The sequence below is a fragment of the Poecilia formosa genome, unplaced genomic scaffold, assembly GCF_000485575.1.
Source record: "Poecilia formosa unplaced genomic scaffold, Poecilia_formosa-5.1.2 Scaffold119, whole genome shotgun sequence".
Taxonomy (NCBI): domain Eukaryota; kingdom Metazoa; phylum Chordata; class Actinopteri; order Cyprinodontiformes; family Poeciliidae; genus Poecilia; species Poecilia formosa.
Genome location: NW_006800058.1, coordinates 498039 through 515057, shown reverse-complemented (window position 1 = coordinate 515057; position 17019 = coordinate 498039). Strand labels below are relative to the sequence as shown.

Below are 17019 nucleotides of genomic sequence, written 5' to 3'. Positions count from 1 at the left end.
TTTTGTGTTTTTGAAAAGCCACAGGAATCATTCAGGCCGGTGTAGAACAATTGATTGAAGTTCAGATCTGTCCTTCTGATTCTTGTTATGAATCCAGCTCTGCTCGTCTGTGAAACACAATAATGAGTTTGGACTTTATTTATCTGTCTATTCATCCCGTCTTATGAGGTCTACCGCTCAATTATAACTGGTTTGAACTGCTGTCGCCGCTGTCACTTCAAAGCATGGAATAAGTAAACCTTTATCCTAAACACTGTAAATAAATGAGTCAAAAAGGAAAAAGGTCGGGAACTTTTCTTTCATGGCGCAAATAACAGACGTAGCAAAGCATCTCAGGTGACAGCCAACACTTAAAGAGAAATCAAGGAATGCAACCGCATTCCAAATAAATTTGGCAGGCCATCTTTCCTACATTCACCACTTGAAGTTTGAAACGGAGTAAAGCTTTAAATATGATGTGACATGTTTGATGTGTCACAGTAAAAGTAAAAAGCGTTGTTTTGCCATTGACTGCGTATGAGATGGGTTAAGAAGGTTTTTTTATCCAACAGGCGCCACTGAAAATAGATTCTTTTATCTATTCATATGCAGCCTCATCAGGGTGGGATTGTGACATTTCTGAGCGTTAATGAATGATTGATATGACACTTTAATGGCTAATTCATTCAAACGATCTGGATGGCGTGTTTCCCCAGAGCTGGCTGCTCGCTCCACAACAACGCTCAGATTAGTGACCAGCTGAAGGCAGTACACTGCTTCACAAACAGATTTATACTCACTGAACTTGTATGAAAAAAAATGTTTCAGCTACTTTAAAAGTTAGCTTTACAGATTTACAAAAGATGAAAAAAGTTGGATGAAACGTGCCCTGTGTGGGCCTGGGCTGAAAGAAACATTAAAAAGACAGATTTTAAATTCACACAGGGATAAAGACCTTCATTTTTGGACTCAGCATTTAAAGTTTTCACCCAGGAAGTTACAGTTCAGAGGCAAACTGGCCTTCCAAATGTAAAATGACCCTCAACGTACTGCCACAACGGTTACAAAGTGGCTTAAGGACATCAAAGTCAATGTTTTGGCCTGGCCATCATAAAGCCCAGGTGTCCAATAGAGAATCTGTGGGCAGGTTAAAGGTCTTCCTGACTCTGTCCCATCAGTTCTGTCACCATCAATGAGCCAGAACTTCAGCAAACTACGGTGAGAAGCTTGTGGAGAGAAAACCCAAAACTGATGACTGGGGACAAACGATATTAGATTTGTGATTGATATCCAATATGCCGATATACTAAAACTCATTTGGCTGATAACCGATACCAGCACCAATATTTTTTTTTCCCCTGTAAATACTTACTGAAACTATATAGCTTCTCTATTGTGGAAATAAAATACTGCATTATCTTTGTCAACTTAGCCTGCTACCAAATGCAAATGCTAAAAAGATGCTGAAAATGATGAAACACTTTCAACTTGCTTTATGTTTAATGTCAAATTTATTCATGACATTTGCTCTCTTTAAGACAATGACAACATTCAAACAGAGCACATTTGATGTAGTTCTGTGTTACAGGCATCATTGTCACTGGTTTGTCATATAAAAACAGCACTTTTTACATCAGTGAGTTATTTTGACGGAATGGCCAATGTCCTATTTAAATTTTACAGCTAATATTGGCTGATAGCGATACCAAGTCATACGGTGAAAGGCAATGCTACCAAATACTGAGGAAATGTAAGTAAACCTCTGATTTTAAAGACATTAATAAACAAATCTGATATATTTTTCTCATTATTGTGGAATTTAGCAAAGAGAAATAATTTTGCTGATTCTAAATGACATAAAACAGAAGAAGTTTGATCCGATATAACTTCAGACAGTGGGGAGAAAAATATGTCTTTTTATTCAGTGTATGTAAACTTGTGGTTTCAACTGTACAATGTTACCATGAATGATTCTTTGTGCTCATTAATTATTCTAATTTCTGTGCATCCTCTGCAAATGTCATCTCTTTACAGATATGAAAGTAGTTCAGATTTATGTCTGTTTTTTATTTAAATAAAAAAATTCAGGACTTCTTTTCTTATTTCACCATCCTAGCAGCCAGCAAACAGAGGTTTGCTGGCTCCTGTCATCGCCTATCAAACACCTGCAGTGCAGCTTTGACATCCATTCCCAGATGGCTTGACATATATTTTTACATTAAATCGGGTCGTGCAAAATGTCTTGAACAGGCAGGTGGAGACCTTAAAACAGTTAAACGACACAAAAGGTCATCTTCATACGCCAGGTCATTACTGTAAGTAATAATTTGTTCTTAATAACTGACCTGGTTAAATCAAGGTTAAATAAAAAGTGTAAGGGGTGAATGCAAGAAGATATTTAAAAACCTTTAAAACACTGGAGTTTAAAACACGCACAAAAGGCAAGAAAAAAAAGTTGTTCTCTCTTTCAGCACTTATGTGTCTAAGGAAACAATTTTTTTTGGTTTGGAAAAAGAGTTACTGTTTGATAATTGATAAAGAAAAAGGTCAGAAATAAAAGATGCAGGCACAGAGTGAAAGAGAGCCTGAGAGCTCCCCGGAGTTAGACAGTAAGACATTTAGACAGCTGCGCCTCAGGCAATAAAAGACAATGCATGAGTTTATTAAATGGCTTTTTAAAGCATTTCTTTTCAACAGAGGCAAGACTGATAGATTGTGGCAGGGAATGAGGGACTGAATATGTGCACATTTGTTTGGATTTACTTTTGTGAATATCTTTCTCTAAAATGTGGTAGCTAGGGAAAGAAATGTTTACTAAATACAATAAGTTGGCAGATAGGAGATTAAAAACAGAAATACTGGAAATATGTCCTCAGACACATTGATTTATACCTAATAACACGCCATGGAGCTTCTGTGCAATAAACAAAACACATGTTGATCGATTTAAAGTAGAAAATACTGTCCTCATTATGCACATTAAACACATATAAGCCGGGGGTTGTTTCAGTCAGTTCTGGCCTAATCGTTTCGGTGTAGCATGTTTACCACACAACTGGACAGTGTGGAGCACAGCACAAGTTCAAACTGAGAATTACATTTTAAGTACATCTCAAAACATTTGAAAAAGTTCAATATTTTTTGTCACTTATTTCAGAAATGAAACTCTTGTATCAAGGAGAGTGAAATATTTAAAACATTTATTTCTTGTTTGGACGGTTATTACTTAAAATCCTGTAAGAAGAAAATAAGAAAATCTGTTTTTACCTCTACTTCCCACCTGCAGGTCTGACATTTATAATGTTTATTTTTGCAAGCATGCTGTGAGCTCAGGAAAGTAAACGTGTTTCTTTATGTGCATTTTGAAGTTTTACATTAGAGTTTGATGGAAATGGCAAAATTTGAAAAGCTGTCTTCAATTTCGCAAACATTTTTTTTCCCCAAAAAGAGTTAATGCATTAAAAGAAAGATGGAAACACGTTTACTGAATAAGTTTTAACGTAGAGAACTTTCCCAACCCAAACCTCCAGCAGGGAGTGGAGGACTGTCAGCCTGCAGTGGCCAGAGAGAGGCACTCTGGGCTGGGATAGGAGTGGTGGAACGCTCCCATCTACTGGTGGGTCTGTGTCTTACCAGAGGCATGAAGCTCTGAGAAATTTCTAAGTACAAACCTCTAGCTTGAAGGGGACGACTCTCTCCATTTTTCATAGATATTTGCTACTTTGCAGCGCCTGCATCTTGTTTATTACGTCAACACCTGATGAAGTCATGGTTTGCATAGCTTGGTTGATTCCTTCTGATCCAGTAGATGGAAAACCTTTTTATTTTAAAAGTTTTCTCAAAATTTGCATAACAATTGGATGGAAACATAGTTAAAGGAGATTATAAGTTGCTGATCTTTAGGCTGGAAAGGTTTGGTTGACAACAGACGCTCTGCAGTGGTTGTAGTTTTCTTGTAAGCAACATGATGCTGACAAGAACAGTTTATCTCTGTCCCTATGGAGTACCATAAAGATCCATTTCTGGGCCTCTGTTTTTTCTCTCCTCCTTCCAGGTTGGAGCTATTTTCAGAAGCATAACATTTCCTTTCATGTTTTAAGTATATTACTTAAAACATGAAATAAACCACCTCAGTGGTTTATTTCCACTGAGGTGCATGGCTGGATCCTCTGTCTAGCCTCTCCCTGATTGCCTTGTTGACCTCAGACGAAGGGCTCTTCATTTACTGAATCTTAATGAGAAAAAACACTGAAGTCATGCTGTTTAGGCTTAATGAAACCAGAAAGAGCCCATATATCAACACTTTCTTCCTGACATCACATGACACAAATTTGGCTGATTGAATTTGGAATGCATCTCTGATCTAAATTTCATGGGTGAAATATATATTTTTTATTTTTCTCTTGAACTTGCTTTGGAAGAACGTCTGTTGTGTGGAAATGAAACGCTGAACAATAATTCATTCTTTTAGAGCCTTCTTTCTGGATTACTGTAACCCACTTCTTTTTGGAGTCAGTCAGTCTTCCATTTCTCACTTCCAACTGGTACAAAATGCTTCGTGCACACAAATTCTGACTTATCTCCTCTGCCTCCTTCCAGTTTGTTTCTAATTTATTTTCCAAGGTGCTTTTATTTGTTATAAATATTTTAATATCTGTGCTCTTTTTTATTCATTTAAATTGTTGCACCCATATGTACAATCTCTATTGTTCAGGTTAGTGCACCAGATATTTTTATATGTTCCAAAGACGTGATGCAGACTCAGAGGTGATAAAGCGCTGCAGCTCCAAAACAGTGGGATGCTTTGTAATTGCACGATAGACAGACACTTTCACTCACTGTTGTGAAGTCTAATTAAAAATATGATTTTACTCTCTTTCCTTTGACTTGTTGTAATGAATATCATCCACTTTATTTTATTTTACTCTACTGTTTTGTCCTACATGTTTTAATTGTTGTATTATATGTCATATAGTTATTTTTACAGCTCCTGCGCATCTGTGTACCATTTTTAAATCTGACAGTGTAAAAGCTGTTGGTTTCCCATCCTGATAGGAAGCCATATGACCTAATTACCAAATTTCCACTGATTTCTACAAGAGTAAAACTAAAGACTTTGACTCTCCTGTCAAGTACTCAATTGGTTGGAATCTTACAAAAAAGACAAAACTGGAATTTCTTTGATTCAACTTAACTTTTCATAGAGGACAGAAGCCACATGCAGGGCACACCAAAGTTCAATCCTAGGGTGTCTCTTATTCAATATGCTCCCACTAGCTCAGGTTATAACAGGAAATAAGATTAGCTATGCTGATGATATACAGCTCTGCATTACGATGTTGCCAGGTGACTCTGAACCCAACAGTGCCCTGAACAAATGCTTAGAACAAATCAATAATTTTCTCCAGAACACTCCAGAAGCAAAACTGAAGTTATTATATTTGGACCTAAAGAGGAACAATCTAGAGTCAGCACACAGCTTCAGTTATCACAGCTAGAAACTAGAGATATCCGGGTTTAGTGATGGCCGGTGCTGGCAACTGAGAAGGAGGTTACTGCCTTGCGTTAGCTTTGGAGAAGCTAGAGGCTAGCACACGGTTAGTCACACATTAGATTACCTACTAATTCTGCTTAGGAGGAGAAAAAATTAGGTGGAATCACCCTTTAGCTATCTGCTGAATTGGAAACCTCAGTCAGAAGCCAACTTCAGCTCGGCATAGTATAGTATCTTTATACTTGGTGTCACATTGGATGTCAGTAAACTCACATGTCAATAAATCTAATGTATGATTCTTACAGACAGTGTATGTCAACTATCTTGATAAAGTTTCCTTTAAAGATAAAAGTATGAGTCGAGGGTAAATGGCCTATAGGCATGCTAGTAGCTTCCTGGCCAACGGTAATGCTAGCAAATTCAATGCTAACACTAGCTTATCCGTGCTAATTGCCAACAGATAAGAAAACAAATTCAGTGAGTGACCAGCCTAAGGATGCTAGTCACTAACCCCTCCAAAGAGAACATAAGTGAGTAGTCTCTTTCTCATTTGCCCGCACCGATTGCTGAGTCACAAACCGGCCTATCCGAACTGTAGCTGGCTTCAGAATGGATATAGCCTCCTACGACAAGGAAGTAGCCATCGCTGGGTACTCAGCAGTCTGAACTTTATCTCTGAAACCAAACCACAACGAAACACTCCAACACCACTATGATGGTTAATAAATGGCAGCTATGAGATCCAAACTGCAGCACTGCTAACATAGCTTCCTTCACTGCAGCGAACAAGTGGACAATTCTAAATTGGCTAGAAATGTCACTGAACTGACGAGCTGTGGGTTAGTTTGGTTTTGGGTTCAGCTGGAGGTCAGCTCAAAAGTTCACAGAAGTGCATATCAAGCATTAAGCACTTTATTCCTTCTGTACCTGGTTCAGCTTCAGCTCCTGCTGCGTTCCGTTCAATCACTGACTGGTAGCTTGATCACAAAGGATGTGTTTATTTTAATTGCTGATTGGAGTGAAGGTTCCTCCACTATGGCTCTAATAGATACGGCGTTGCTGGCAGACTTTTGCTATAGGTGAGCAGAGGTTTAGAGGTTTGCTCCAAACAGATATTTTCAGCCAGTGATCACACTCCACTTTGATAAGTTTATCAGGTGACTGCACCAGAAGAACTTTTAATTAGTGTAGATAACAAAGCACTATGGAACACATAATGTTATATCCCATATGCATGGAAATCATTGTCTTTAATCCTCTTAGTGCTTTTTCCCTCCGTCCCCCATTATTCAGCAACTGACGTAAAACATGTTGGCACTCTGCAGAACCTTTTTGGTGAATGAAAAAATAAACCAGTTCTTTAATCTATCAGTAACATGGACTTTCAAGCTAAACTCTATTTAATTTTATGTTTGGGTAGATGAATTCCTACAGCAGCATTTCCCTGTTCCTCTGAGTCCTCCACTTTGGTTCCTCCTTCTGCAGGCTGCATCAGGGATCTACGCCTCAACGGCCGTTACATGCCACTAGACAGCCAGCCACGGGACGGGGTTTCCCAGGTCAGCGTGCAAGGGCTCTCCGTCGGATGTTCATCAGACTCCTGCAAAAAGTACCACTGTAAAGCCCCGTTTACCTGTGTGGACTTGTGGAGAGTGCACGAATGCAGGTACACACTCATACACACATGTAGCTGGTATAGATTTCAATCACTCTGGGAGGCTTACAGTCATTTTCATCTTTTTAGGTCAAAGCCACAACGACTGACTTTTTTTGTGTATTCTTCAGGATTTGGATTTATTTGGGATCAATCAAAGATCATTGCACTTCATCTAAAGATTATTAGCGTAAAACCAAAAATAGCATTTCTACATTATAAACAACTCTGTAAAAGAGGAAGTTTTATGACAAGGCAATGAACTTATTGGAGTGCATCCAAGTCTTCAAAGGTCAGTCCTCACTTTGACTCTGTTAAGCAAAACCTTCTTGATGGACTCTTGACTTCTATCAGAGTCTATCAAATCTACTCAATGGGAGTTTGTACTTCTGTCCAAGGAAATGGCACAAAGAAGCGATCAATAAATAAGAAGAGGAATCAGTGGTAAAATGAGAGGAATCATAACAGACGGTTAATAAAAACTCATTCAGGTATTTTTTTCTCAAGCACTTTTTGGATCAGGTAACAGTTAGCTCTGTTGCCTTTCAGCAGGAAGGTTATGGACTTCAGACTTTGTACATTGAATTAGCATGTTGTAAACATGACCACGTAAGATCTCTCTGTGTTCGAGACGCACCGATCTGATACTAATATCTGTATCAGTTGCTGTTTTAAAAAAATAAAATCTAGATAGGCTGTCAGTGACAATGAATCTAATCCACAGGGGCAGATCTATTGAGTCTAACTTTATGCTTTGTGCTCTGAGTGCCTCATGCTTTATAATTTATTTTACATTATGCTTTGAATTCCTAATTGCACTTTCTGAACCATTTGAAAGTTTTGTTGCAGTTCATTTTGCATTGGCTCTTATATGCCTAATTGAACTGAGTGAACAAATCAAAATTGTTTTTACATGTTTGACCAAATTTGTGAAGTTATTGGTGTTTTTAAGCGTGTTGTACTGATGGAGCGTTATCAAATGCATCTGTTGTTCAGTGCATCTACGTCTGTGTTTAAATAAAGAAACATTTTAAGTAAATTCAGCTGTTTTTCTGTATCGAATCAGTATCGACCAATACAATACCTGAGGTTTCATATCAGAAGAGAAGAAAAGTTGATCAGTTCTTCTAATCTGGTGACTCCGGCTTCCTCCCACAGTCCAAAAACTTGACTGGTTTCTATAAATTGCCCTCTGGTCGTGTGTGTGTGCACGTGGTTGTCTGTCCTGTGTGTCTCTGTGTTTCCCTGTGATGGATTCAGGGTTTACTCCAATGTCTGCTGATGAGCTGTTTTCACTATAACCATTGCAGGCTTCTACAAAAGACAGCTGACGTTTTAGCAACATCATATTTTAGACCACCAGCAGGAACAAAATGTGTTTTTGATCACACACTTTGCTTCTAAAAAGACATTTTGAACAGACCTAAACAAAAGCAGTTGTAAATCTCAAGGAAAAAGAAAACATGTATGTTCACCTCTTATGAGGTGGAAACATTCTGATGTAAATTCATCAGTTCACAGGAAAGCATTTTATAGAAGTCTGGAAAATAAGTCTTTTGCAGAAGTTTACCAATTTAACACATGAAGAAACATAGCTAAAAAATAACCTGATTTAAAAATGAAAAGAAATAAAAAAAAATACAAGTTTTAGTCTATTTCTATAACATTCAGATTGCAACCCAAGGTGTAGTTATTTCAGGCCTGAGCACAAACGTAAAACACTTTCAGTGAATCCAACTATGACTTTTATTTCACACCAACTCCTATAAATTCTCTATGATTGAAGAAATGCTTTACCCTAATGCTACATGCAGTCACATTTTCACATAATTATCTATTTTTATGTTTCTGTTTAGGTCTAGCACATCGCCGCTGAAGTCACCAGTATAATGTGTTCCATACCAAAGATTGCTTCACTAAATAACCAGCGTTGTACGCAGGAATCAATGTGTTTTCTACTCCCAGGCTCTTCAAAAAATAGTTTCATAGATTGCCTCGGCGAACACTCAAATCTCAATACAATTTACAATAAAACTCTCAGGTAAAGTGCCATCATTTATCAAGCATAACACAATTTTGCCAAATACTTTGGGAAATGATGGGAGTTGAAGGATCCTGTAGTTTAGGAGTAAAAGCCGAGATATCATCTTTGGCTGCATATTCCTGCATTCATCTCTTCAAATATTTTGTTTTCAGCTCTGTTAGTTAAACAAATGTGCATGAGTAAATAAAGTAAGGCCATTAAATGCCTTCCAGGTGACGGTTGCAGCGGCTCAGAGGAGTCTCCTGCTGTTGTTTCCTCTCTGCTGGCCCTTCACTGCTGGCTTCCAGAAACTTCACTGGATCTCCAAACAGTTTTCATCTCCCATTCATTTCCAGTTACCCCGCTGAGTCAGAGTCTGTATTCTTAGTTCTCTGCTGTTATTAAGATGTGCTGCTATTATATTAAGAAAAACAATGGGGCTGCAAAATTGTGGCATAAAGAAATTGTTTTTAAAGTTATAGTTACATTTCTACACACACTCTACATGGTCTTGAATGTCCTATAAATTATAGGCTTTTAGTGATTCAGTTGGTGGGGCGTTGCTGGTGTAGGCCATGTTAGGTTCAGTTCCCAACCTTGAGGCCAGCTGTGGCCACTGAGGGAGGGGGCGTGGCCCTGAGCTGCTGCAATTGGTCCAGTCTGGTATCAGTCATGACTAATGGGCCGATCTACCAGCTTTATTAACCAATAAGCATCATAATTAAAAAAACAAAACAAAAAACTGGCTGGACTCTGAAGACATTTATGAGCTCAGTTTCATAATGTTTTCTGTACTAAATAATTTACAATGTAGAATGCTGGTGTTACTAATTTTAGAGTTCTTAATTGAGAAAATTGACTAAGTGAAAAAAAAATCACTTAATTTTCATTGATGTTGACCAGTTTTAAAACCTTAAATTGAATTCAATTGCAGTGCAATGTCCTGTCATCTATTTAGGATTTAATTTATTGAATCACCACTACATAAGTTTTCTTTTGTTCTGAGCATGCCCTTAAACCGGTTTGCACATTAAAACTCAGTTGTCTGCTATTAAAGTGTCATATTTTAACTTAGAATATGATCATAGATATTTCTTTTGGTTATAATGTATCATGAAAATGATACAAAAAATTGTCAACATTACATAAATGGTTGAAAAACTTTCCAGAAGTCAAAACCAACACATCTGCCTTCATAGACACTAATAAGAGCCTGAAAGCCTGTTGCCTGGTGACAGAATCATTTGAGACCGATGCTCTCTGTGGATGACTGATGCCCTGGATGGGTCTCCAACTTCTGCTTGATCAACATTTCATATGCACCTCTGTGTTTTCCACTCGTTAGAATCAGTGGGAATGTTGCGCGGTGCACACACCCCCAATCAAACGGCGCTCTTAGTCACATCCACTAGTCCCAGCAATTTCTCTGCTATTGGAAACATCAGTCTCTAATCAGTGTGTCCAGCCTTCTGGCTTTCTAGCTTTTAATCTTGCCCCCACCCACACCTTCACTTTCTTTTTCCATTTCCCTGATCCACTCACCCACATCATCCATCTACCTCCTCCCCCCACACCCCCGGCCCCCAACAATGCTCTTTCTCACACGCAGCTCTTCCATTCATCTGTTATATTTCTATGACTCATCTTCATGAGTTTTCTAACCTTCTACCTCTGCCAAATGCACGGTCTACCTCTCTACTCTCATCCAGTGCATTTGTTCCTTTTTCCATCATCTGAACTAAACGTTAAAAGATGATAAGAGTGCAATAAATGTTGGCACCGAGCCCCTAAGCTCAGAAAAGCTGTCCATTTAGCCTAATGTAGAAACCACGAACACACTTGAAGGAGCAGTATTATGTCAAATGGACTTTTTGAGCTTTTCATCATGTTATAATGTTATGCCCTCATCAGAATCATACCTGGAGTGTTGCTTTGATTCTTTCATGCATGTTTCAGAAATCCTTTAATCTCCATGGCAACCATTCAGCCTCGGTGGACCTGCAGCTTCTCCTCAGAGCTGCAGTTTCCAAGCTTCCATCTCACAGAGCAGCCCTCCTCCACTCAGCTCCTTCAGACTAGCCAGCAGCAATTAGGAAATACCTGGTGGAACTGTGCATCTGCTGAGCTCATTATATGAGCTACTTCTCAGAGCAACACTGGTAAAAACATTGTTAAAGGGTTAATAGAGGAGCCATGTTGTGATGACTTCCTGAAGGCAGAGTTTCAGAAAAAGCAGGAGTTTTTAAAGAGACAGAGTCCCAATTTCAAGGTGCTAATTTACAAAGTCAAATTTCCTTTAGGTCACATCTGATATATACAGCATTTTCATAACAACTGAAGTTGATATAATTACTTAATTGTACTGTAAAATGGCATTATATGCCTGGAAAACACACAATGCTGCCCATTTAAATTTGCATGTCCACAATTTAGGCACTGATAGTTGATATGTTCTCCTTACTAGCAGTTTTTGGATTCCAAAAATAAATAAATAAATCCAAGCAGCAACAGCTGAGAGCAATGTGTAGCTGAAAATGTTTTTTATTAACTCCTGTTAGCAACAGATCAGAATTCCTGTTCTGGAAGATCTGGTCTGTCATTAAATCTGAAAACGCCACAACAACCAGAGCTGGGTACGGCCCTACTTCTGTTTTTAACACACAATACAAGAGTGGATTATGATTAATAAATTAAAGTTATGGCAGTTGTTAAATTTAGGTCTATTTTTTATGTTTTAATAACTATCTATTGCATTTCTAAGAGCCTGGGCACAGGCTTCAGGGAGCGCTAAGAATATCTGTCTCCAAATGTAGCCCACAGAAGGCCTCGCTCACTACGAGTTGTTCACATGCAGATGTAAATTTAGACGAGTGTATTCCTTTCTTTCTGGGAAAATCCTTCCAGCGTCAACATTCGCAGAGATTCTATTTGCACAGTTGTTGTGGAAAGGAGGAAAAGCAGATGTTTTTTTTGTTTTTTTTAAATAATACGGCTGATTTGCATCCTGATTGAGTCGTGGCAGTGGAACTGTGTCGTTCTCTGATCAGTCACCCCCCATTGCACTCCGATCACCGCTGAGCCATTAGCCTCTGGTTCCTGTTTTACACCGCCGTGCACATGGCCAGTGGCCATGAATGATCTAGTGAAATGTGTTTCTGGTTGTGTTATTATGACCAGTGATCTGAAACTACTCATCTAAATGGTGCTAGAGACGCCAAGCTGGGCAGATTTCAACAGCTAAAACACAAGCAAGTGAAAGTAGCTCAAACTCTATGTTGCATCAAAAATAATGATGATAAAAGCCAATGATTCTCACTCTTTAGGCGTTACTGATGTTCTTTATAAGATTTCCATGAAACAAATCGAAAAAAGTAAAAATATTTCTGAGGTATTTTAATCCAGCTGAATCTTCTTGAGTCAAAAACAAGAGAAAACTTCTCCTTAATGAACTAGTCTATCTATCTAGATACAAAAATCCATGGAGAATAACAAAGCTAAACCTACTGATGCTAAATAAAACAAGAAACCATTTTAAGAGGAAACAAGAAAAAACAAAACACTTGGCTCTGCCTCCCCCACCACACAACAACCAATCACAGCCCAGAACTGCTCTAGTTCACTAAAGTAACACTGAGAAGTTATTGAAGCGTAGTTGTAATAAACTAGGGTATTAACACGTAATAATAAGTCATTACTTATGTTTTGTTGTTGTTAATGCATGTTCAATACATTTTTTGTATTTTTACTGAAGTCAGGATAAATTTGGGGAAAATTTTTAAATGAGGAAAAAAAACACAGCAACAAACGGCATCCATACACAACAAAGCTGCAAAAAAATATACATTCTATACAGAATTGCAATTCCTAGCTCTGGAAATTCTGGATCAGTTCAAAATGCTCAAAACTCAATTTTAGTCTGCTTAATGTTTTGTATATATATATTTAATTTAGGAAAAAGCCAGGCACCTAAGCGAACCTAATACTGGTAATTTAAGTTAATTTTATGCACAAACCTTTTTTTGCTTAAAAATAAACTGTTGGAATTGAATACAATATGAAACTTGATACATTAGCTTTAAGTAAATGTTCTGTTTGTGTTCACAGTCTTTTCCTCTTGTCAGCCACTTAAGCTAAACAGAATCTCTTGATCGTTGGAACAGAAAAATTAGACTCTGAATTAAAACTAGTTTCTGAATCGACTCGTGACCCAAAAAGATGAAACTGAATCACTTGACGCTGAATGATTAACATCTCTGACATATAAAAATAACTATTATCAGATCACTGAAAGTACATGGTACAAGTTAAATCTAACACAACAATGTGTGTTTAGTGGCAACTGCACCCCAACGTAGTGTGTATCTGACAAACATCTGAATATAAAACTTGTGTTTGTGGGTGTGATATCTATGTGATGCATTGCAGGGACCATTTACCTGACATTTACTACTGTGTCTGTACCAAAGCCTGGTCCCCATGAGGTGAAATGCTGCTTTTGGTTAGGGATAAGCTGTAAAAATGAATAGAAGTCAATGGAAAATCCCCACAAAGATAGAGAAACAAACATGAGAGTCCATGTGTGTGAGACAATCTTTTAAAACTATTAAGTATTATCCATGAATAGTAGCTGCTTTGTTAAGACAGGTTAGGAGGAGAAACTCATCAAAGCACAGACTCTAGTCATTGCTAATGAAAGCAGTGTTAACAGAGAGACCACAAGAGAAGCAGTGATGTCTGCCTGACTGACGGCTGTCCTGCATTCAACACCTACACAGTCTGCAGCCAGGCGTAATGAACGCTGAGTGCTGAGCTTTGGAGAGGGCACACAAACCCCCAAACAGAGCAAATTATCTTCTGAAATATCTCTCCAACAGCCGGGACTGTGTTTCCTACCAGCATTATGAGGATAGTCGGCATTTTCTCTGAACAGCAGAAATTAAATCTGAAGTGTACCTCAGACAATCCATTCCTCTTTGTTTTCACTGCTAAGCACAATTGCAACATTGTTGACTGTCTAAACACTCACCAGTGTTGAATTGTTGTTGTTTTTTTTTTTCACAATAAAAAATGGCATTAAAACTCTCCATGAAATACAGCAAAATAGTGTCTAAAGCAACACTGAGTTCAATCTTAGCTGTAATGGCAACATCAAAAACTGAAATTTGCAGGAATTAATGTGAGATTAGAGTGATTTTGTTCCTCATTAGAGCCTGGAGACAATTAAAGTCTGGAGACAATAGTAGGTTTATGGGTCAGACTGAACCAGAGCAGAGAAGCCCCATTCAGAGGAAGGAGGCACTGAACTATAGGAGCTTCTAGTCGCTCATCACAGTACAGCACCATGGATGCCAGAGTGTGGTCACATCACAGCCCCACTGCTGACTCTGGATGTTTGGAGACTTCAGTGTTGATTCCAAAGGGGGTCACATATTGTCTTTTATCTTTTACCACATATCTTTTGTTTATCACATATCTTTTGTTTCTCTCAGGAAAAAAAGAATCCATATTTCATATAGTCTGCCTCATACCTGGATTTCCCAATGCCCATGGGTGGATGTGTACAAACATTGTGTGTATCTTCCATGATGTGAAACAGTGTCAACTTACATTATAATTCACATTAAAGAGTGTGAGACTCTATTGATTTTTTTCCTCAGATAAAACGGTCAACACGCACTAAAAACGACCCAGGTGGAATCTTGTACTCAGAGCTTCAGTTTCCAAGCTTCTGCTTCACAGATCAGCCCTCCACCGCAACTCCCTCTCTCAACTCCTTCAGACTAGCCAGCAGCAATTAGCAAACACCTGGTGGAGCTGCTCATCTACTGAGCTCATTATAGAAGCTACTTCTCAGTGCAACGCTGGTAAAAAACGTTGATAAATAGGAGCCATGTTGTGATGACTTTCTGAAGTCGGAGTTCCAGAAAGAGCAGGAGTTTTAAAGAGACAGAGACCCAATTCCAAGACTTTAAATCGCAAAGTCAACTTTTCTTTAAGTCATATTTGACACAGCTTTAAAGAGGAGCAGCAGAAGCAAATGAGGTGGATTAGCAGAGATGCAAAAAGACAAATTGATGGTGTCATCCAGGACATGTTGTCATTGAATATCCTCTCTGCTGCCTGGATATTGAACTGTTAGCTTGTCATTACAGGCATCAGACTGTCAGTCAGCAACAGCATCTTCAGACAGAAGCTTCTTCAACAAGGGCGGAAACTTGTGCTAAGGGTTTCCAGGCTGGGGCCGTTGCTACCTCAGGATTGGCAAACAGCTGATCAACACCAGGGCCTAATATCTGTACTTTCAAAATAATTCACTGAAACTGAAAATATGTTCTAGAAGACCTTGCCATCTTTATAAATATTGGAGTATATTGATATTGTCATTGTTGCCACCACCTGTTTTGGAGGTGAACTGCTTGTTCCAAAGGTCTGCTGGTGAGCTGCATCCCCATGGCAACATCCAGTCACTGGAGGGATGGCAGCGCTGGTTGCCGGGGTCAAATTATGACAATATTTCATTTACTTTTAGGATAAACAGAGTATGTTTGAACTATGTTGAAATAACTGATATTATCACTTAAAATGTTTCACTATACTTACAATGTGTTTTCAATTACTCTATTGAAGAAAGTGAACTTGGATAAGATTCTAGTTTATTAAGCTTTACTTGTAAGAAAAAATAGAATCCAGCAAATTACTAATTAGGCTTTAATTTTATCTTGAAGCAGGAAGAAGCTAATGTAATATGGGTCATGTAGAATGAAAAGAATCCAAACTGTCCACCTCTCTGCTGCTTCCTTTTGCTAGAGCGAGAGCTAAGCTTCCACACGCCTCCTCTTCACTAAATAAAGAATCACAGATGTCATTTTATACAAATAATAGTATTGGAAACACTTCTTGACAATCCAACAAGTGTAAATAGCTAAACAGATTATTTTGATGTGAGCATGACTGCAGAATAATAACCCATCTTGGCGGAAGACACACTACATTGACTCTCCATTTCTTTGTTTAGTGGCAGAAGACAAACAATAATGAGATAAATGAAAGTTGTGCTCAGAATGTATTGTGGCTCTTTCTCTGTGAAGTTAAGCCATTACTTCAAAGCATGAGCACCTCACCAGAGACGAGACACAAAACTCATTTCAGATAGCATCAGGATGTGGCGCCCAGAACTGCTCCATAGACACTGAATGAGATGCGGCTCTCATAAAGTGTTTGTTTAAGTTGCTTCACCCAAATGAGCTTTTAATTATAGTAGTGCTTTCTGAAGTGAAGCAGAAAATGTGGCCCCATCTGCATAAAATCACCCTTGTTACTGCCAGTACCACAGTCAGCGTTTTCATCTCCCGCCGTTCCTTCTCTATTAAAGTCTACATCCCTGCAAGATCAATGATTAAAGGAGTAATTAACTTCTTCCACTGGTGGGAAGTTGTAATAAATATTCCATAAGATTAGATGTGGGTGGTAATGAGTCAATTTTTTTCAGATAAATGATCCAAAGTTGCTGTCCAAAGTATACTTAAAGGAATAGTTTTAATCCCCAAACCATTTCAATTTTTTAATAAGGAAGATTAAAAATGGACCAGCTTATGGTTACTTTTGGGTACATGTTTTCCACAGCTGTGATTTAGTGTGTCGTGTGTTTTGTTTATCGCTGTGTGCATTCATGCAGTGCTGAACAATAAATCGATAACAAAATATATTACGATGGACACATAATCAATACCAATAGGAAATACATCTGATAGAATATTCAATAATTTCACTGAACTTTGGTTTAGAACCACTCAGCATTCTGGGAGATGTAGGCAGAGGAAAAGCTTCGGCCACTCAACCTCTCATGACCGATTAAGCAAGGTTGATGCC

At 38.3% G+C, this 17019-nt stretch overlaps 1 protein-coding gene across 1 annotated transcript in view; it reads left to right on the top strand.

Moving 5' to 3' along the window:
* Nucleotides 1-17019, top strand: part of LOC103143989 (neural-cadherin) — a 307861-nt gene that overhangs the window by 258081 nt on the left and 32761 nt on the right. Inside the window, exon 35 of the mRNA XM_016675675.1 lies at nucleotides 6959-7139. Coding sequence (XP_016531161.1) covers nucleotides 6959-7139 — 181 coding nt within the window. The remainder of the gene's footprint in view (nucleotides 1-6958; nucleotides 7140-17019) is intronic.